The sequence below is a fragment of the Emydura macquarii genome, unplaced genomic scaffold, assembly GCF_026122565.2.
Source record: "Emydura macquarii macquarii isolate MOO-44397 ecotype Brisbane River unplaced genomic scaffold, CSIRO-AGI_Emac_v2 contig_312, whole genome shotgun sequence".
In the NCBI taxonomy this organism is placed as follows: Eukaryota; Metazoa; Chordata; order Testudines; family Chelidae; genus Emydura; species Emydura macquarii.
The window spans coordinates 10,622,135-10,645,701 of NW_027130449.1; the positions used below are offsets into that span (position 1 = coordinate 10,622,135).

A 23,567-nucleotide genomic window follows, 5' to 3' on the forward strand; every position below is an offset into this window, starting at 1 on the left:
AGATACAAAAATAAGACTTATAGCAGCCTTCCCTTTTAAAAATGAAAACTCTTTGGCAAGTAACCTCCGTAACCTTTGACATAACACCTTGCATCCTGTTACTGTGTTTATGAATCAGTCTGCCATTTGATTAAAGTGCTTAATGCCAACAAAGCAGTGATGCTGTCTTCTGTTAATGTCCACGCTGGAAAATTAGCATCACACATTTTAATAATTCTCTCTCCTAAACCAAGCCCCTCTCAGTACGTGGGTACATGCTATTCTAATACTGAATTAGAGATATTATTCAGGTGATTTTCATTTATCTACTGTAGTTATGAAAAACAAAGGCAATCAGAACTCACTTACATTTTTGCCAGTGCATATTCTGTGGCAGAACGGAGTCTTTTCTCTTTGAAGAAGGTGGTTTGGCTTTTTAATCGCTAACTGTGTTTTACTCCTTTACAAGTGATGTGATAACTGGCTGTCAGGATGTTTCCTTCAGCTTTTTAAAAGCCCTAAGTTCCCGCTGAGCAATGTGATGTCATCACATCCTCCAACCACAAATACTTTATATTTTCCTTTGCTATGTGTTGTTCTTCACCACATTATGCAGTTCCTCCAAGACTAGAGTGCACTGGAAGATATTATGCATAAAAGACACGTTACATCACCTAAACATTTTTTAAACAAACACTTAGGTCTGAAACCTGTAGTCAATAGGAGTTTTGCCTGAGTGAAGTCTGCAAGACTGGCCCATAAGATTCTAAAGCAGAAATGCACAAGAATCTTTTAATAAGATTTTGATCTTCTGGTATGTTTAGATGAGCATATGTAGGGGCAGATCTCAGCTGATCTAAATCGGTATGGCTCCAATGACTTCAACAGAGCTGCACTGGTTTACACCAGAGGAGGATCTGGCCCCTCAGTGTTCAACAGTTTTGAAATACAAGCTTGAGCTCAGTGTTTTCTCTTGCCTTCCGAGAATCTCAACTCCCTGGGGTCACTAAATCTGAATTCATGAGGAAACACCTGTAAACACTTCAAGCCTCATTAAACGACGACATCCTTCATTTAAAAAAGAAACCCTGTTTTTTCTGTTTTGTTTTTGTTGAAATACATCATTTCCCATTAAAATAGAGATGGCCACAGAAATGAATTACTGATTACCTTAAGTGAGTTAGGGTCCTAAAATCTCATCGGGGACCCAATCTTGGAATGTGATAAATGCGTTCAGTGGGATTTAAAGAAGTGAGGCACCTCACCGAATCAGGCCCCTATTTTGTGCTGTTTTACAGTGTATAATTGGACTTAAATTTAACATGAAAAGAGGATTTAAATCACATGCAGACTGTAAGTTAATATAGGTCTCTCTCTTTCAAACATTTTCTATAAGAACTCTCAGTATTAAAGAAAATAAAGAATATCTGCTTAATGCAGAAATAGGATCCACCAAAATGTGCTGTCTCCGACAGTCCTGGTGGCATTATTTAGATGCATTTTGCATAGCTATATTAATGTTCACTAGCAATCATGCAGTGTAATATCCTCTTTACTGTTAATGCTTAGTAACAGGAGGCACTCAGTTAGCTAACACTGAATAGACAGACATGTAAGATAGGGCCTGGTCCAAAGCTCATGAAGTCAGTGAGAGTCTTTCTATACATTTCAATGTGGTTTTGCTTAGACCCATAGTAAGAAAAATTCCCACAATGTGTTATGTCTCTGGTACCAAAAAAGCATGCAATTTTCCCCTTCAACTAATGGAATTTTGTACATCATTCTAACAGCACTTGAATCTGTAATGTGCATCAAAAATATATGTTGATAACAATAGTAACCACTTTCTTAACATGTGAGGCCCTTTCAAAACGTTGGCCAGATTGTTCCCTCACAATCCAACAGGAGCTCTGTTTAAAACCTGATGGCTTAATATGGTCTCAAGAAGTTGTGAGGAGAAGTCAGCTGCAGTTTTGCATGAGTAAGGAACTGGTCCAAACAACAGTAAAAAAATTCACAGTATGTTAAGAAACATATTATTGACTAGTCCTTCTACAGGAAATTGCATTTTGATATTGTATTGCTACTTTAAATGTCATGGTAAATAAAGTTCATATGCAGGTCCCTTTCAAGGAGTAAATCAAGGTTTATATGTGTCCATGCACATCTGTGCACACCCAATTTACATTCATGCAACATCTCTTGTGCATGCATGATTCAGAGATTTGCACACACATTTATGTGCCTGTGCAACTTGTACAAGTGTGTTGGATAGTACATATATGCAAATTATATACACTATGTACACAGACCAAGTTCAGACATAGATACAGACAGAGATAATCTAATTTTAAAATCTTATTGAACTAAATTGCCCAAAGTTAAACATTTTAAAAACATCTTTATATCAATACTTGAAATATCTGCAACTGTACAGTTAAAACCTTGTTGTAGTAAATATCTAAAATGAGGAAGTTGCAAAGGGCACGTTATCCACAGATAAAAACAGCCCAAACTATTTTTGTGTTTGATAGTCAGTGATCCATTTCCATGTTTTATGCATAGTTATAAGATAAGCCTTTGCTGTATTACCAAAAAGACACTCCTCAAAACACAATTTCACACATTTTAATAGAGAATTTTTTTTAGTTTGATGGAAAAATACATTACAAAGCAAAATAAAGGTTCTGTCAATTTTCTGCTCTTAATAATAAAAGCTTTTTTTCATACGTTGAATACTTTATCCAGTGTTTGGTAGAGTGGGGCTTGGATAAGGACTAGTTAGATGACCAGATAAAATAAGTAAAAGGCAAAAGCATGCTTTAATTATTGTCGTATTCCCTGGAAGACAGCTGAGTTCATTTTTGAAAGAAAATTGCCAGGGTTGTTGACAGATGTCCAGATTTTTTAAATCACATGTCAGGGTTAGCACCCTAACCCTGAAGTACTATGCAAAAAGTATGAATGAAAATATAGTAGTTTAATATTTCAGAAAGCCTGGGGGGGGGGCTAAAAAACACAAACAGCTGCCTCCAAGGATATGATAACTAATTTAATAAAGGGATACCTACTTCTTAGATTGGGTGAGTATTTTAAGGACTACTACACTTAGAAAAGGTCATATCACATACTTCTTTTAATCAGTCAGAAGGGAAGATTGTAGAAATAACAAATTGAGCTTAGTTTTAAAAAAATTAATGCAGAAATCTATTGAACAATAATAAGCATTTCAGATGACATATGCCATTCTTTATGTGTCTATTATTTCTGTTACAGCAGCACCTCAAGACATTGTACAAAATACAGTAAGAGACAGCCCAGGCTTCAGAGAGCTTGCACTCTAAATAGACAGGACCAAATTACTGCCCTCATTTTATAGAAGCTGAATCAAATCACAGAGAGATTAAGTGACCCAAGGTTTCTGGAATCCCAGACCAGAGACACAAGGTAAACCTTCCTCTCCATCACCTTCTGCAGGTGTATACAAAGTCACCAGAGTCAATGGAGCCTCACACACAAGTGAAGGAGAATCTGGTTCACAGGTAGCCAAGAGCTATTGTGGTATGCAAAGGCGGAGGAACAGTATAAACAGGTGAGCTGGATAGCCCTGTACAAGTTTCATTTAACACAGGGCCCTGCAAAATCCAAGGCAGGCTCTGACTATGATTCCTGCATTACAAGGTAGAGACAACCCAGTAGCCAGAATCTCAGCAGGAAGGGCACAACATAGCAGCCCCTCCAGTCGTGTTATTTCGTTCACAGTAACGCACAGTGCAGACAAAGGGCATTTCCAAACAGGAGCTATGGACCTTCCAAAAATTCTCTTGTCCTGAAAACAAAGCAAAGGCCTAATTCTCGCAAGAACACGATCAAACCATTGTTCAGAGTGATCTCAAACACAGGGCTGTCAGGCAGTTTAAAACGCTAAGCGACTTTTCATGCTCTGTTAAGTGACAGTTTAACAGATAATGCTGGCAAGTCCCCAAACATATGTACAAGCATTTAAAGCAAAATATTACTTAAAACAAAAATCTAAAACGAAATCATCCTGCTTCAGCAGAAGCCTGGGACTGGAAAAGTTAATACGGTACATGAGTCAAGGCACGAGTCAGATCATCACACCCAACTGAAATGGATTTGCTGTTCAGGGAAACAGAGACTTGTCATGAGATTTGTAATAAATCTCATGGTGACTGTCTGGTTGATGCCAGAATTTACTGCGTGCTGAACTTCATGCCCACGATGAGAACTGCTGGAGGGTGAAAAAAGCAATGGTCATTGTACATTTGCCAGAAAAGGGACCTAGAAATGGCAGGGAAGGATCACACTCCATCTGACCTGCAGCCAGCAGAAAGAAAGAGAAGGCCAAATTCTGCAGTCACTATATTCAGTCACTGTTTTCCTTGGAAGATTTACCTGCACAAGGACTAGGTGAGGACTGCAGGATTTAGCGAAGAAAAAAATAAAAGGAAAAAAAAAAAGAAAAAAGCCAGCCTTCCTGCTCTTTTTTCCTTCTTATAATATTATCTAGAGGCCCCACCTATGATCAAGGCCGGCTGCACTTGGCACTGCGTGAACTCACTGTAAGAGACAGTCCCTGCCCCAAAGAGCTCATGTTCTATATAGGCAAGACAGACAAAGGAGATATCATTATCCCCATTTTAAGATGGGAAACTGAGGCACAGGGAAATTAGGTGACTTACTCAAGGTCATGCAAGACAACTGTAGCAGAGGTAGAAACTGGTGGCAGATCTCTGGAGTCCCAGTCCAGTGCTGTAACCACAAAGTCATCCGTCCTTTTCCTGCCTATGATTTATATCATATTCTGTCCCCCGTCTTGCATTTTTACATCCATGAAAACATTTTAGTACACAGCTTGTATGAAAAACTCCAGACGAAATAAAGACCTATAATATTGTACAAAGTCTCATTCATCCCATTGTACTCTCTAAAACAATCCGTTTTGTTCTCCAGACTCATATTCCAGCTTTCGTGACTAACAAATGATGCATGCAAACTCTTCGTCTGTTCAGCTCCAAGTCCAGGTCCTCAGAGGGTGTAAATCAGCATGATTGTATTGACGTCAGTCAATCTACACCACCTGAGGACCTGAGCCCAGAAGTTTAGAGAGTATCAGCTCCAATGTTGCTGCATACCAGCACACGTGGAGAGCTTGCCATTCTGGAATTCTTTGTACTGCAGTCCGATTTTATATTGAGAGAAGGGGGCACATTTCCGTACAAAGTTAGGCTGAGATTACTCATTGGTGAGTTTATGCTCACACAAGGAACCTTGCCTTTACTAATAAGCCCCGCAGGGCAAGAAGACCGATCAGAACTCCATTAGCCCACTTGTACTAGATAACATGAAACACGGGAGTCCATTCGGTCAAATGTTGCAGAACAGCGTTTGCGTGTGTTCAGTCAAATCCCCGCTGCTGTTTTATTCAGCCATGTTCATGCCCTGTTGATACGTGCTGCTCACAAACATTAGCTTGAACGGGTTCTTGTTAGGCAGTAGTTCTCTTCAAAGGAATCCCTCGGTATTCGTACATGAAGAAGAGTATTCATTATTCGCTGCCTAAAAGTTTCAGTCATTGGTATCAGGGAGCTGAAGCAACACCATTTAACTTAGGGAACCAGTCACACAACCTTGTTGATTTGCACAATTCGTGAACAACTGACAGAATGAAAATTGTTAGTCCAAGCTGTCCAGTGAGAAATTACAAAACGAACCCACCCACAAATTGGCAGATATCAGGATCCGATCGCAAATGATTCATGAACAGAAAACAGGGCCAAATTTGTAATTAATATTCACCACAATGAATTATTTGATTAGCCCTGGAAGAGGGCTATGGGAGGGAGTAGGAAAAGCTGTGGGACTTTCTAGCAGAAATTGTTATAATGCAAGATGCATTAAAATTAGAAATGCTTATACAAGGTTACCACTAGAGTCTTTCAAATGAGCTTGCTTTTGCCATGGTACCTGCAGAAAATCCAAGGTACAGAGAAATTGGCCTCCCTTCGGAGCAACTACCAAAGAAAAGCAACTCTTAAGATGTTGTTGTCATATGTTTCATATGTTTGGTAGCATAGGATAAGAACAATTAAGATGTGAAATTAAGAGGACTATATGTTACATGAAAACAAAGTGGTTTTCATCCAAAATTCATCCTACTGTTCACATGAATTTTGAGTGAAAAGCACTTTGTCAAAAGTACCTGACTGGGCTGAATGCAGGCTCAGGAAGTCCCAGAGTGGTGTTTTCATTAACAACACTTACACCAATGTGCAATTGGTACAGTGAAAACAACCCACATTAATGCAGAATTATCCATGTATACAAAAATTACGTTCATCCAAGAAACATACCTGAGCTGCCACTGTGTGTGTGTATACAGTACCTTTTCACATTCATTTACATGTCTATCCGAGTTGCCAATGTTGAATTATGTTAGATCCAGGTTTAAATAGGAAACACAGTACCTCGCACTTCTCCAAACCAAAAAAATGTGAGTGTGTACCTATGTTCTACTAACAGTAAATGCTGTGGTTTGTTCTTCTAGATACCACCCATGTTCCTTAGATGACTCTTTCTTACTTACTCAGAATGAATATGCATCTTGTCATGGCTACTATAAGGAATGTCTCAGAACACAAGCTGCTGCCCCTAGGGAATTACTGACAGACTCACAAGAACTTGGCATTTCTTTTGAGAGCCATGCATGCTAAGAACTCCGTCCCTGATTGCATGTAAAGAGGGACTCAGCTGCTCCCAACGCATCCTGAGGACAGAAACCCTGTGGAATCAGAGATCTGCAGCTGGGCAAGAATGAGGGTCAGGGGTTGGGTGGGGTGGGGTGGGGTGGGGTGGGGTGGGGCGTGACATGTCATGGAGACTCCACCAGAAACTTAACCCTGCTTCAGGCTGTATTAACTTTTCCATGGTTCCCACTATACACCTTGGTTCCCACTATACACCATTATACTCCCTTCTGAATGTTGTAGAGGATTAGCATGAACCCTACCCCCCTTAATGTTCTTGATTTAAGAGGGGTTGCAAGGGTGTAACTGAGAGCAGTGTTTGTCCCCTTTAGGAGGACAAGTGAGGAAGGCAGGGAACTGTGTTGGTTGTCCTCTCTTTTTAAGCCATTGATTGAAACTTGAGAGAACATGGTTCTCTCTTGGCCTAAAGAACCTGAATTACAACAAGACGACTGTGGTTTCTTCATCTGGCCCCCACCCGTCAGAGGAGCCTGACACAAGATATTTGGAATCCAGATTAAAAAGGAGGATTCCCTCTCTCTGGTAGCTCAGGGCTCCCATGCTGACCCCCACACACAGAACTTGGTTGGTGGTTCACCCCTTTAAAGTAAGCAGAAATGCCTCAAACTGTATGTAGTGAAAGCTTTCTCAGAGTACCTTTGAATATTCAGCAGATTCTTAGGAGGAAGAGGAAATAGCATCTAGTGCTAGCAGAGAACTGAACTGATATCTTGTTGAAGGAGAAGCATTACTGAATGCACTGTAGAGAAATGCATGCACCACAGAGAACATTGCACTGGGGACGGAATGGTGCTGCCGCTGCTGTTTCCAGCTGTTAGGAGGAGATGCAGAGTTATCAACTTCTGCTCTCACCACCACTTAAACAAGTATCTCTGTTCCTGCGACAATAGAAGCAGCCACTCTGTGCCTTATTTAAACGGAATGAAACCTTGAGGAGGGGTTGCAGCTACTCTTTTCTCATCTTTGTGTAACACCACCCCTCACTGGGTCATCCAGAGGGATTGCGTTTGGGAGCTCTGCACCTAAAAACTAAGTCTCCATTGGGTGCAGGTTATGCCTTCTGAAGGATCTCTTGCACCACCTCTGAAGCAACTGGTGCTGGCCACCTTCAGATGGACCTTGGATCTGATCCTGAATCATCCAATATAGCAATTCCTATGTTCCCATTAATATTTTATGTCCCCACTAACAGGGAGTTTAAATTAAAAACCTGAATTTAATACACTAGGCCTGTGGGTGAGTCGGGTACAGAACTGCAGACATCCCTGAGGTCAAAACATTGGTAGCAAAAAAGACAGATAGTATTCTGAAACTGACACATCTCTAAGTATGTTTTTCTTCCTACCTAGGATAAATAATTACAGTTAGAGTCATCTCTGTAAAACGTAAAACTTTTTTCTGGCAGTGTTTTTTACCCTGTAATTGAAATTCTCTGTGTGTAGTCCATCTTTTTTTAAAATGAATACGATACAAAGCATTATTTTAACCCATTCAGAAAAGGGTTGGCATAAAAAAAAATTAATACAGCCAGCAGAAAAGCTTCAGAGTGCCATTTTTTCTGCAGTTGTTGGCACGAGTACAATACAGGACCTGCACTTTGCAAGAAATGAAGCAGAAAGGGCCATAAAAATGGTCTATTTAAACAGTGGTTGCATTTAGGAAAAATGTTACAATTTTAGTTGCCTTTTGGAAATTCAGGCCTGATCCAAAGCCCAGTGAAGTTATCAAAACAAAAAGGGGGGGGGGGGGGGGAATCTTGAGGCCTCAGTTTAGCACATGCCTGGTTTTAAACATACAAATAACCCCATTGATTTCAATGACAGTACTCACATGCTTAAAGTTAAGCAGGTGCTTAAATTCCTTGCACAATTGAGGCCCTAGAATTGATTTAGAGTCTGATCATGCACCATTGATATCAGTGAAGGTTTTTCCATTGACTTCAATGGGAGTAGTATTAGGCCCTTAATGACAATTATGCAGAGCATTCATTTGGCAAGGATCAGTGAAGCACTGGCACCAAAAGTGTTCAAGAGCACCCTCAGGCAGAAGGAAAGGCCATATTTAAGCACAAAAGTCTACAGTTAATGTTACAAATGTTGTTTTTTTTTTAAATGTATTTCTATTTTCCCAGATGAATTTGCCATCTGCTGGTCTCCTTCCACGTCTCCATGAACGTGCTCGGGATAGTAATATTATTAAAAGTAGACTGGGCAAAGCACAGCGGGGGACTTTTTCACAGGCGCGAATGCCTCACTCCCAGAGTTCAGTTTTTGAAAGTCTCCACCAGAAAAATGGCCCATGGGGGCAATAAACTATGTAACCTAAAAAAATCTTTTCCATCTCTGAATACCATACTCAGAGCCAACTTCAGCTTAACATTTTATTGAATGGTCAAGCGGTTGGCACACAATCCAAAACTAGTGTTTCTAGGGGTCACCTTAGATTACACGCTCACCTACACACACCATCTAACTACAGTAGCTCAAAAGATCAAGAGAAGACGCTGTCTACTGAACAAACTGATAGGTTTACCTGTGGGAGCTAATGCTCTCTGCTATTCAGTTGGCGAATACTGTGCCCCAGTTCAATTAAACTCTGCTCACACTAGACTAGTAGATACACAGGTTAATCAGACCATGAGAATTATTGCAGGCACATGGAAGCCAACAGAACTCGTCTGGTTACCAGCCCCAGCCAATATTTCTCCACCTAACATCCAGTGTCTGAAAGGCAGCCTTTAAACTGATCAACAAGGTACAGCAAATAACATGCTTACCATTGTTCAGGGATACATGGGATGCACCCCACCGCTGCCTGCATGGTAGAAATCCTCTCTGGACAGTGCAGCACACGTTCCATCCAGCTAATGACACCATCAGCTCATCGTGGCAGACACAACGGGAGAGAGCTGCTGCCACTGCCAGGAACTTTCACATTGACACCCTGCCAGATGAATGGCTACCTGGCTTTGGGCTCTCCCATAGCCTTTGGAGCCAGTTTAACAGGTTCTGAGCCATGTCGTTCACTGTGCCAAGACCAGCCATCCCTGGGGCATCCAGGACAGGCCATTGTCTATCTGTGGTATTGTGGAGAGTGCTGCAGACATGCTGGTTGGTTGCTTTTTCTGTGTTGGGCTCCCTGAAGGTCTTTTCAAGATGAACACTGCTGATTCAGAGGCCATTGACTGGCTCAGGGCTATTTAGCTGGGGAGTTCCCCCCCAAAAAATTAGCCTTGCTTGTCTTGCCCACATGCAATCAATCACTCTCTCTCTCTATTATACCACCAGAGCTGTTCCCATGGGCATATGAAACTTTAGAAACAGGAAAAGGCCTCCCAGCCCAGCACATTTAATAAACTCATGTGTATGCTCTGCCCGATTACTTTCACTAATAATAGACATTCCAGATCTTGAGCACACATTACATGAAGTAGCTCTGCTTAAAGACCTGATCTTGAAAAGTGTGGCGGGCTGTCAACTCCGATTGCTCAGTCCCTTCTAGGGTCAAGCTCTAGGTTCACTTTTTACTCCACTTATGTTCAGAATGTTAAGAGGATGTGTTGAGGGATCTGGTGAAAAACAATTGACATGGGTTTAAGGCATATTAGAAAGGTCCAGGAAGCTGCTTTGAGCTCCCATTTCTATCAGTCTATTGTATTGCTCTTCAGCTGAATGTACTATTTAAGGTTAGCATAAAAGTGTAATGCAGAGTGGACTCTGCTCTTGCCAACTGAAGGGTCCAGCTGCTTATCTTTGGAGAGATTTTTTGTTTGTTTCCTGCCCCTAACCACACCTGGATTCTTCTTTACTCTTCAGCTTATCTTTTTCCTGCTCCTATCCCTCTCCTAAACTGTTGATTTAAAAATAAATGTTGAGCATTCAAGTGGCAGCATTCAGAACTGAAGACCAAAGCCACACCTGCCTGCTAGAGCTGAGTACGCTGTCAGCCACTGAAAATGACTCACAGGGAAGGGCAGGTGTTCTCAGTTCACTGAGAGGCTTAGGACAGGTCCCACAAGCACTCATCCATGTTCTAGCTGAGGCGGCATTTCCCTATGGCTATGTATCTTCAGTCAGGTTAGTCAGTAGCACCATCCAGTGTGACCTTCCTTATATATCATTTAAAACATATATAGTGCCCCTTCTAAAGAAATATAAGCAAGATACCAGAAAGTCAGTGATACACCACCTGGCTTCTAGGCCTGTCACAGACATTGCCAGTTCTCTAATCCTGGTTTAATCCCTCATTCCTGGCTGCCCCCTGATTTCTTCGTGCCAATCTGCACTCCCAGTGCCCCCTGTATGCCCCTTCCCGGGTTTCACACAAATCTTTCACGTTTCTCTTCCAAGATTCTCTTTTATGTGATACAGTCCTCACCACACAGACCAGCCGACAGCAAGTCACTCCATAGCATCATGGTACGTATTGGGTTCCCCATCCTATATGGGGCATGATTGGCTGTGCGGCCAAGAGACACGGTCCCTCATGGAACCCAGTAACTTGTGAGATCTCAGGCAGTGAGCGGTTGTGTTTAGGCACAGCCAGGGCACTCCTGGCAGTGTGTCATTGTGCTGGCCGTGCTGCCACTGGGAGGGGGCTGAAGCTCATGGAGGAGCAAGCAGATGGTGCATTTGTCTGAGATCTGCACAGCTCAGTCCCACTATTCCCACTGATCTCTGACCTCCGGTTGTGTGCAACCATCCATCCAACATAAGCAGGGAGAGGATTCACCCTTTATCTACTGCACAGAAACCACAGGTTTTCCTCTCTGTACAATTTTGCCTTGAAGGAGATAGTATAGCCTCATATTTCCTGAGCTGCAAACTGTTTTCCCTGAAATTAAATGAAGAATGAGAGCCTGAGTACATTGCTGTCCAAATCATTGGTGATTGACTGATCTCTACTGAACAGTTACACTTTAATTAGCTGCAGCTGTCATAAGTTCCTACCAATGGGAAGTATCCCTGAAGACAATCATTGAGCAGATCAACAGCAAGTTTTAGGTGCAGGGATTTCAGCACTATGATAAACTGTACTATTATAACAGCACTAAGACAGCTATTGCAATACTACACAGACAACTCCTGTATGGGGAAGGTGCAATGATACCAAGATAGCTCATGCTGATGGACTGTGGATACAGAATGTTGTATTAGAGGGGCAACTCTGTACCAGCAAATGGAAATCTATGACCAAGATCCAATATAAAAATGATAGCTTCCCCTTTCTTTTAGCAACTTCTTATTCAGGAAGCTTAGAATGGAACAGAATCATTAAGGGCCAAATTCTTCTTTCAACTGCATTTAGCATGGCCCCTACAGATTTCAGTGAGAGCTATAAATGTACATCCAAGAGAATCAAACCCTTTGGCTAAAAACAGAGTTGGAAGCAAAACTATTCTCGGAATATGTTACATAACAGATCGAAAGGGGAAAGAGGATAAAGAAAGAGGATATAAAGTGAAGGACCATAGACCAGTCTCAGAATAAAGTAAGGAACAGAGGTCTTGGGCAAGCTGAACTTCTTCACAGCCCCACACCCCCTCTTCCTCAATCGATGTGTGGAGTAAAATCTCCTGTTTCAGTCTGCTTTAACCACTACTCTTAGTGCTGAGAAGACTAACTGGTCAGATATAAACAATATTGAGCAGGACTTAAATGTCGTCTTATGCTGGCCTTCTGCAGAAGGGGTGAATTTCACCCCAGTAGCAATAAGCCACTCCAAGAGGTGTGTTGCTTGGCGATCAGTGCACTTCCCAAGTGGCTACAGACAGTCCATAAGCCTTTGGCCTCAGTGTCTTACAACACCCGGATGGCATAAGCAAATGGCGCACTAAAGCACCAAACCACGGCTTGCTGCTAGAACGTCAACTTTGTGCAGGGAAAGGCTTTTTTTACAAGTAAATGATCTGAGAATGCAGTGGAAACGCAGTTCACGATTGTTAAGAATCAGGCTTTGATATAGAAAACGCAGATTTGTAGTTCATAACCCCTCAGGCATTCTCGTTATTCTCCCTGCTATTGCCAGCATTTCTGCAGTGGAAAACAATGAGTACTATTTCTCTGAATTAGGCACGGAAACCATGGAACAACTTCAAAAAATTAACTTAGAGATACTCTTTTTTGTTTTCCAAAATCCTGTAAAAGAGACTGTACATCCGTTAAGGATTTAGAGTCATCAGTTTTACAAGGACGCTCTGTAAGAACATATAGGTATAAATATTGATTTTTAAAAAAGTTGTCCATTCTGCCTGAAACATCTTCAAGCTGATTACATCCTGCTCTCAGTTAAACCAGTGCTTCTCCAGGCCCATTATATTTATGATACTCTGCTATAAGGATGATTTGAGAAAATATTTGATGATCTGCATTTTTAGAAATATATCTAACTGTAAAACTCCTATTTAACCCTGATAAATATTGAAATTAAAAGTATATATAATGTGTGTAAAAAACCCACCAGTATGAACTATGTATATACTAGATAGACAGGGCTTAAAGGAAACATTTGTATATAAAGATGATGGTTTATATCAGCATTGGAGTCACATGGTATGTATAGCATGTGCTGCTACTATATTTCAAAACTATTTTACTTTTAATAATCTTAATTGAAATGGATAGTCCTAGTTTCTAAAGCAGGATTCCTTAAACTTATTATATTCCTTTCCTGCTGTAGAGAGGGGATTTATTTAAAGTTATGTTATACAGTTTGGGGTGAAATTTGCCCCTGTGCAGAGGGCCTTCCCAAGGCATATGTTAAGCCCCTTTGCACGGAGGCGACTTGCATGCTTAATTCACAGAATCAGGTACAATATTTAGGAGTTGTAGTTAATAGCTGAAGATTCATTCACAATTCATATTAGGGGTTATATTCAGGTGTGTCTGCATTTATCTTCATTCCGGCTAGATATGACAGAGCATTTGGGAGACCTGGGTTTGATATTTTTCAAAAAATTCTGAATGAAAAGTTTAAATAATAGGATCTCTGACATTTAACATATAGAACTGCTTTGGGGCTACCTTATATGACAGTCATGTCAGCGTTAAGATAGTAAGTGAACTTTCTAAACACCAATCAGCAGCATTTATTTTCCAGGGGCTTTTGCTTTTGATCAACATGGATGTTCTCAGTTGAAAATTAATGTTGATGTCTAACTATTTATACTTCCTTGTACATTGTACACTTTCAGATACTCTCACACCACAATGTAGTGAGTTAAGAGATTTTTTTTACTCCAATTCCACAGAATTTATTTGATAAATATTGTCAGTTTTCTGGAAACTTAGGGGCTTTCCTTTTGTGGGAATCAGTTATGAGAAACTGTCTGATCTTTTCTTTTCCTGAGTGGAGTCCTTGTTGCGTGACATTTTCATTGTAAGAACTGCAGGTGCATAACTACCTTTATATTATTATGCCTGAGGATTCTGGTGCTAATGCCAATTATGTAACTTCATTACCTTTATATTTGACATTCTTATTACTTTCCTGTACATTTACCTGTCAATTACTTTTTTACTTTGCCTTTCTAGATTAATGTGTTTCCTTGCATTATTCCATTTTGTCATTTTAACTAGGGACAGGACAATATTTAAAGTGTGCCATGCAAAGCTGCATGGACCAACAGTCCTCATGTTGCAACATCTAGTTTGGCTCTCAAAAATAATTTAATTTTAGGTCTCCTAAAAAATTAGGCAGGGACTGTCATTTACCACATATTTCTACAGCACTTAGTACCCTGGGGTCTTTACCCCATATCATAACAATTTCATTTAGTAGTCGTTATTGTAGAGTAGCTACTAAAGTACTATTATTCATATACTGACGTTCAATATTTAGGTCACTAGACAAATTCCTGAAGCCCCTATTCAGTCCTTAGTCATGAAACAATCTGGATTTACCCCCCAGGATGTAGGGGTAACAGGTATATCTGCTGCTACGAAAATATAAATGATTGCCACTATCTATAGATATCACCTAAAATTCACATCTTCTTTTATGGTAAAAGTCCCTGGATGAGATATGGAGAATGCAGGTGCTATGGTACAATGAGTATACTTCTTTCTATACTTCATTTTTTTCCATTGTTGAGGAGAAATGTTAATGATAAAGAGGAATATACAAGGTAAATTTCTGTGTGAGTTCATTACAGAAGGCTTCAAGGCACAGGCCAATATTTTACAAAAGTGATGAGTAATGATTTTCAGTGCCCAGCTCAAGATACCTCAAAGCGACATTATGTCATGAGAAAGGGTGTGCAGCGCTTCCTGAAAAAATCAGGCTTCTTCAAGGTATCTTAAGGTAGGCACTCCAAAATCACTAAGCCCCCTGTTGCTTTGGAGAAAACATACGTAGAAGAAGAAAGATGAAGCAGGCTCAGGTGTGATACAGGAACTCTGACACCTGCACTGGTAGCAAGTGACCAGGTATTTCATACACCGCAAGACTGGTCTGAATGCACTTTTCCTGTGCTTCATTATTCCAGCTGCTCTTTATCAAGTTAGTAAAAGATTGCTGCAAAAATCCTTTCTGATTAGCCAATGGAGAGATGTTCATGTTGGTGTCCAAACAACCTCTTTTCTTCCAGCCAAAAAAGGCAGAATGAACACATTTCACTAAACTGAAGGGGCTTTTATGGAAAACTAGGAAGGAGAAGGATGCAGTGCCCCATGTTTCCCAAATTTAACGCCCCAAACTATGTAATGCGTAGGACTGTAATGTGCTTTGCTATGTAATGTACTAGCAGGGCTGTCACTGCTGCATGGACTACAATAAAGAAATGAAGAAAGGCAACCTTACAGAAGAAAACGGCAATGGTATACACATACATTTGAATTCATTAAAACCCCCATTGGCTCGACTCCCAAAATAATAAGCGTAACATAGAAAAAGTATCCAAAAGACCTGACTACATAGAAGTGAGCCAAGTGGTGAACATGCATTATCATTTTAATGTTGATTTCCAGCCAAAGGCATTGGATTATCTGGCAATAAGCATGACATTACAAGCAAAGATATTCCATGGAAAAATAAAAAAAAAAACAAAATCCCCATTCCTCCCCCCCCCCCCCCCCCAAAAAAAAAAAAACCCAACCCCAAACCCAACCCATAGCTTTGCTGGAAATGGCAGGGTGAGAAAGCATTAAGAAATTAGAAAATGGAGAGTTAAGGTTGAAAGCTCAACCTTAGCTCTGCTCCATTGTGTTTCTGACATAAGAACATAAGAACCACCATACTGGGTCCATCTAGCCCAGTATCCTCTCTTCCGACAGTGGCCAATGCCAGGTGCTTCAGAGGGAATGAATAGATCAGGTAATCATCAAGTGATCCATCCCGTCAACCATTCCCAGCCTCTGACAAACTGCAATCCCTTCCTATCCTTGCTAATAGCCACTGATGGACCTATCCTCCATGAATTTATCTAGTTTTTTTTTAACCCTGTTATAGTCTTGACCTTCACAACATCCTCTGGCAAGGAGTTCCACAGGTTGACTGTGAATTGTGTGAAGAAATACTTCCTTTCGTTCATTTTAAACCTGCTGCCTATTAATTTCATTTGGTGAAAACTTCATTACATTTATATTTGACATCCTCCAGTAGCAAGCCATGCTGCAACAGACACATCTGACTCAGTTTCCCCATCCAGTGTCCCCAGTAACTCCATGCAAGTTTATGCTCTAGTCCATCAACATGGTTTACTACTACATATAATCCATTTCTCGCCCCAGTGCAGTCATTAAGATCACCCAACATCTCATCCCACAATGCCCCGTATATCACACACCGGAGCCTTCGACTGCTCCTGGATTCTGTTAGTCCTGCCCTGTCCTTGAACCAATGTTTCCATGTGGAATGCAACCCTGCTTTTCCCAGTGAGAATCCTCACAGCCTTTCTGCTGGGAAGCCTCCTTGCCTGACAAGCATCCCTCACTCTCCCTGGCCTACTGTGATTTCTATGAGTCCAGCTCTCCAGTCCTGGAGATGTCAGCAGTGAAGATCCTCTACTGCTTCCTTGCCTTCCTCCCGCTCCAGCCCCTGGGCTCTGCTTTGGAATCTGCAGGCTTCTCCTCCTCCTGCCCACAGCCCTCTGGCCCCGGCTCTCTGCCTTGAGGATGTCAGCCAGCAAATCCCTCTTGCCGTTCTCCTGCCTTCAGCCTTCTACTAGGCCCCACACATACTGTCTTTGGCAACTCTCACCGCCCTCTTCCTCACTGCCAGGCAGCTCTCACCTATCCTTTCTTGTCTGGCTCTGATTCACCAGCTCTCTGACTGGCTCTCCCTCTAACCCTTTATAGCTCTCAGGTGCTGCCCCACTTTCTTAATTGGCCTCATGGGAGCAACTCTTCTGGCACAGGGGAGCTGGAGCTACTGAATTTAGTGGGGCAGCCACCATATGACAGCAGGTATTCTAGTAACCAGCACAGAATTACGGCTGAGATTTCCAAAGCTAAGGGATTTGGACACCCCCGAATTCCATTACAATTAATCAGGATTGTACGTTCAAATCCCCTACGCAGCTTTGAAAATCTCAGCCTACGTCTTCATGAGAAAACAGAGACACACCATTCTAAAGTAGACATTTGACCATGTTCTTTCGCCACTTTGTTAAATTTCCTTCTCTCTTTCCCAGCCACTACTTGGTTTTGCACCATGTGCAAATGAATCGTACACTGTGTTACATACAGTGGCTTTTGGTAATAAGGTTTGTCTGCTCTGGACAGTGGAAAGCCTCAGCTCAGAGGAACTATAGTGTTAGTGGAGGCATTGATTCTGCAGTGACACCAAGGCTCCAGCACTCATTTGCGGCTGCCAGTATTATTGGTTGATCAGATTTAACAGAATCTCGGAAACTAGAGATGGAAAAGACATTAGGTTTCAGCATGTCAGTCTCCAGAGGACTAAAATAGGACCGCTTCCCAGCAGGACATTTTCTACCAATACAGAGAGGAAAACTTGAAAAAAGTATGGGCATTAATTATATGAGGCTACAGATTTCTAAAAGTTCCTTTGTAATTCCATAGGCTTTTGCACCCAATGCCCAGTAAAGTTAACTGGGGATGTGGGTACCCAAACTACATCCATCTCACTGAGAATATAATCTGGATTGTTAGTTCAGACCTTTGGCGAATCAGATGACAGCTGTAGCAAATCATATACTATACCTACTCTGCGGGGGAGAGTGGGGGGTTCTGAAGATACAGGTTTACTCTCCTAAGTCCAGAAGGGGTGCAATTCACCCCTGTGCACCACTGAAATCGGATATAAACCCTCACTCATTAAGTGAGCCTTGTTGTTGCCATCTAATAGGAGTTTGATGTCATGTGTGAAATAAGGTGTTGGTAATGTCAAGCCACATCAAATGAAAGACTGACTGAGCCATATTTGACTCGGGAGCACTTTCACTTCCTCCAGCCCCCGCCACCTCCCCATGGAATTGCTGTGTCACCACATAGTGTTGTTGGTTTTGCTTTTCCAATATTGGACAATAAACAGGTATTTTTCATGAAAATCCACCAATCTAGCCCAGGGTGAAGTTTCATTGCCACCACACCAGGCTGTCAGCTGGCACACAGTTTGTGTCTCATTAATTCCTCTTTGAGTCATATCCTAGCCGTGGCGTGTGTTCTCTACTTTTGTATCAGGCTTTGTTTGCAACTGAAATCATAATTACTTGAAAGATCTAAAGCCGAATATTAAAGAGTCCGTTGTGTTTTTTAAGATTAGACCAAGCCAGGTGATTTCCAAAGAAAGAATTTTAAGTGGCGCTTATGTTTACAGAAGGGCAGAATTTCCATATCGGGCAGCACCCAGCACAGTCTGGATTACACATTAAACAATGGCATAATCATTTTTGCTTTACCAGTTGCAAGTTTTGAGGACTCAGAGCCTAAGTTCTCTTAGAATTCAAGTGTGCTGCACAGAAATGTAAAAACACCAAATGGAGGCACACATTGTTCGGTGAATAACCCAGTGTGATCATCCATAGATCACAGCTCTGAATACAGCGTCACTGATGCTAAATAGAAAGCATTCAGCTGGTAAATCCTATATTTTCTGTGCTTGTCTTCTTGCTTTTTGGCCTAAATTTGGTTCTCAGAACTGCAACAATACACAGAGACAGAGGGCTGGAATCCTCCTTAAAAGTCTATGCTCCGGTTGCCACACCACACACGCCCACCCTGTAAGTGAAGAGGCAAGATGTTGTCTGGTTCTTTGGAATTCTGTGGCCAATGCTAGATTTTGCACGTACACAACAGGCTGAATTCTGTGCTGGTGGAAATGGGGAAAACCCCACTGAGATTGATGGAACTCTGCCCATTTACACCAGCATAGTATTTGATTTAATATCACCATCTAATGCCACAAGGTTATGCCAAGGCCCAGCATATAATATCAGAGTTAAACTGTAGTTATCTCAGGCTCTCATAGCATTTTCCTAATGCTTTCTAACTTGATATCAGTTGAGGAACACAAATGAAACAAAACCACCCTTTACCAGGCCTTCATGGCTCAGTGTAATGTTTCACAGAGAGACAAATAGTTTCAGCTGTCTGCACTGCAGATAAGGGGAGATATTCAGACTGAGCCTGCACTACAGGGAAGATGACACACACTCGTTTGCATTTTCATTAGGGGGACAGGCAGCTTCTCCCCCCACCTCCCAATTCAGTTACAGGGACAGACTGAAACAGAAAACATTTAAAATGTGACAGCATTACCAGCTGGTCACTATTAGAGATAGGGCCAGCCTGGAACTGCAGATCTGAACCATACAAAGTCTGGGACAGTTTGGATTTAGAGCTGAACAGGATGGCTCAGGCCTACCTCTCTTATGGTTCCAAATAGCTTGCATCATCTCTGAACCATGAAAAAAGTCAGATCTAGATCCAAAGTTGGTGGCTCTAACCCAGCCGTGGTACTTTATATAGGGTAAGGACAGGGTAGAAACAAAGGTTCCAGCAAAATCTATGACACAGAAGGGTGCAGTAATGCATTACCCCCCACAGAAAGAAAGTTTGAGAGAAGAATAGAGATGCACACACAGAGAGGGAACCCACATATCAGAAACAGGAAGGCAACCTGGTATTTTTGGACGACAGCAGTGCCAGAAGCTTTCCCTCCTTATCAGTGATGACTATCGTTTTGATTCATTTTGTTTCAACTTCTGTAATATATTAAGATTATATAAAATGGTCTAAAAGTCTAAATGAAATGATGTTTCAACATTATCGAAAGGAAACATTGACAATGTCCCATCGAAAACTTTGTCAGAATAGACCCATCCTGTGAAACATTTAGATTTAGATGAAAAAAAAAAACTGTTCCACTGAAAATTTTTCAAACAGCTGTAATCGTAAGCAAGACTGAAGCCTACTTTGTTTCATATGAAACATTTAGTTTTGATTTCAAGCACTCTTTTTGTTTAATTTTGTAAAGATAAGATTAAAGGAAATTTCTAACTGAAAAGTTATTTCAAATAAAAAATCAAAATGTTTCATTTAAAAAATGTCATAACAAAACCATTTTGCATTTTTTGAATTTTTAAAGTTTGATTTTTTCCCCCAGCCAAAACAATTTAGCAAAATTGACACAAATTCACAAAATGTTTTGGTGTCACCAAAGCTGCATATTTCACTGAAAAGAATTGTGGTTGAAAAAATTTCACCCAGCTCTAGTTCAGAGGTCATTCCTGCAAGGGGCTAAATGTTAATCCAATAAAGCACTTAAGTATATGCTTAATTTTAAGCATGCCAGTAGACTTATTGATGTCAATAGAACTCTACCTATGTTTGCATGAAGCTAAGCACATGCTTAAGAATTGGTGTTTAAGTGTCTTGACTATGGTCAGACAAGGAATGTAGCTACATGCAGGCTAAACTATCATACAAGTTTAGTTATGCAAAGGGTCTTTATTGGCATGCATTTCATTTCCATTGTATGATCCGACTAGCAGACTAGGTTGTATCTCAAATTACCATTAACTCTTGGCCACTGGAAGCATATTTTGCACTCTACCACCTGTGAAGATCAGAAGTGACTGTGTTTTGATTGCTTAGGACAGTCCTCTCAGTTACGGGGGATGTAAATAAGAATATTTCAGAAACGTAAAAAGATTTAAGAAAAACAGCAAGCTGGGGATAGCACCAGACACCTGGGTCCTTCTGTGTTCTTCCTGCAGATGACTGGGGAAAAGCAGCTATAGAGCGCCATCTGTTGCGTTCTTCCAGATACAGAGCATCACCTATTAATAAGGGAGATATTTTTGTTTATTCCCTTTTATGCTATGTCCCTTCCCCGTCTCGGTCAGCCAGCCGTGGCATTCATCAGGCTGAAAGATTCGTATTAGAATGGCTATAAGGTAGGGCAGGGCATGTTTTGCAGAGGCAGTAACATATTCCCAGCTGGTTGAATTCGCTAATAACTCAATTTATAAATTGTAACATCCTCCACTGCCGCAGCTAGGATCTCCTTGTCCCTCAGTAAAAACACAGACAGTTAAATATTTCAGGAGCAAACCACCTCCTCAAGGAGCGAAGCAGGTGAAAATTTGCAGGCTATTTCAATGCCAGACTCTCAACGTCAGATGTTTGACACTTTCTTCTCTATGTGAAATTCACCCCTGAACTAGGTCAACACACATCTTGAGCATCAGTGTGTCTGATTCCACTACAGCCAGCCCTTTGGAATCGTTCCTGCCCTTCAGCATAACCACAGTGTTTGAAAAGCCATGTAATCAGTGTAGTCCATGCTCATAATTTTATCCTAAGACTTGTGGTATTTGACATTTTTCTGAAAGCCCCAGCTCCTGGAGTCATGTGATTATGTGAGACTCTCAGCTACTTATTTTTTTTTAATGAAGTTTCTAGCTAGCTCTTGTGGATGCAGAGAAAAGCTTGAAAGCATGAAGGGAGTGCTTGCTAAAGGGTCAAAATCCAGAAAGCAAATAGGAAGAAAGAAAAGGGAAGGAAACTGGGATGTCAGAAGCTTCCTTCCTTAACTTTGCCATTCTCACTGTTTTGATTGGTTTTTCTTGCTTTGTGAAGATGCCCAGCAGCAAATCTGAACCAAGGGATTCAGTATACAAAGTAATAAATAATAACAATGGGAATGGCAGGTCTGTGCTCTGGAGAAGTCACCCCTTCCATCATTCCTGCTCTTTCTTCCCAGAAGCTCATTTCAAATTACACAGGGCCAATTCTCAGTTATTGTGTTCCTGCTTTTGGGCAAAGAGCGAGAGAGAGAGAGAGAGAGAGAGAGAGAGAGAGAGAGTGTGCATGCGCAGGCCGCTTTAAGTCACCTTTGTATTTTCCCCATTCTATATTCCCACACCCTGCTGTAAACAACTGCAACCCCAGGGCTGCTCTAATTTGTGTTCTGCTTCCTTATGTCCCCAATGAGGAGCACAGAATAGCTGCAGTGCAGTGCATTCTAGTCTCACACCCATTATGCCAAGGACTAGGAGCAGGGCTAACACAGACCCCTTACACCAGTTCTATACAAAGGCTGGAGAGGCCCCCTATGCAGGAGGTGGTCTCCAGGGGCTGGTTCTGCCCACTTTAAGACCCCTCTCATTATGTCAGAGCTCTATAAAGAAGTCTTAGTGTATCTGAGAATCAGATCCACAAAAAAAACTAGTGCAGGATTTTCCAAAGTGCTGAGTGATTTAGGAACAAAAGTCCTAGTGGAAGTTAAGATCCCACCTTTAATTACTTGAGAGAGGCTTATACCTTCTTCTCCATTAGCATGAAGTACTTTGTAGCCAGGCATGGACCCCATATGCATATTATTTAATAATAATTCACATCACACATAGCTGTGGACTAAAGAAGGGATATTTTTTCAAAATAATATTGTTTCACTGCTAATCCACCCTTTGTAACTGTCAGGAGCCACAAGGCTGATTCTTCGCCAATCAGATAACAATACAGCTGTGGCTGGAGAGAGAGAGACAAACTGAGAAGAGGAGCAGACTGGAAGAGAGCAGAAAAACACGGTTGGTGAATGAGCTAGGGTGGAAGAGGAGGAAGGCAATAAGGCCTGTAGTGACTCATGGGGCACTGGGTGGAAACAGATGTCAGTCCCTTTAATATATGCAACACTGTGGACATCACAAGGGAACTGGCAGCAAGCATGCAACCTGTGTACATAGACAACGTGGTTGATGTAGTTAGCCTGTGCTACCGCCCTTTCCTTCAGGCACATTGGTACGTTCATGTCTGATAAATGTCTCCTCATCCTGGGTGAAACACAGCCCTGTGCATAGGATGTGGACAAGATATACTAGGCCCCACATATGTCTTCAAAACAGGGCATAGGAAATGCCAAACCAGCTCAGATGGATGCTCCTTCTAGTCCAGAGTTCTGTCTCTATCAGTGGCCAATACCACGTTTCCGAGGGAGGCACAAAAAACCCTGTAGTGAACAAAAATGGAGACAGAAGACATTTCTGATTCACCATACAGATTTTGGAGCACTTAGAAGAATCAAGCTCTAAACAGAAAAGGTTAAGACCGGCTTAGCTATAATCCCTTCCTTTCTTACGCCAGCCTTCTCCTCCTGTGGTTTTGCCTGCAGGATGGGATGATCTAAGTGAAGGGAACTCTCTGGTCAGCATTCACCCCAAAGCACATGTTGGTGTGGGGACTATAGTGTTCTCGGGAACATGCAGAGTATATGCTTATGGCAGTTTCTAAAGGAAGTGGCTATGCGGTTCTGAAATTTTAAGGAACTACAGGTTTTGGAAGGAAGCCATGTGATGGTATCATACATGCTTTTGTTTTCACTTTGTAAACTGAGAGA

At 41.4% G+C, this 23,567-nt stretch overlaps 1 protein-coding gene across 2 annotated transcripts in view; it reads right to left on the reverse strand.

Annotated features, from left to right (window-relative positions):
* Nucleotides 1-23,567, reverse strand: part of POU2AF1 (POU class 2 homeobox associating factor 1) — an 83,629-nt gene that overhangs the window by 21,271 nt on the left and 38,791 nt on the right. The window contains exon 1 of one of the 2 annotated variants that reach the window (XM_067565224.1): nt 349-457. The exons of the other annotated variant lie outside the window; for it this stretch is intronic. Coding sequence (XP_067421325.1) covers nt 349-364 — 16 coding nt within the window. The 5' untranslated portion in view covers nt 365-457. Of the gene's footprint in view, nt 1-348; nt 458-23,567 lie in introns of those variants that run through there. 2 annotated transcript variants of the gene reach the window in all.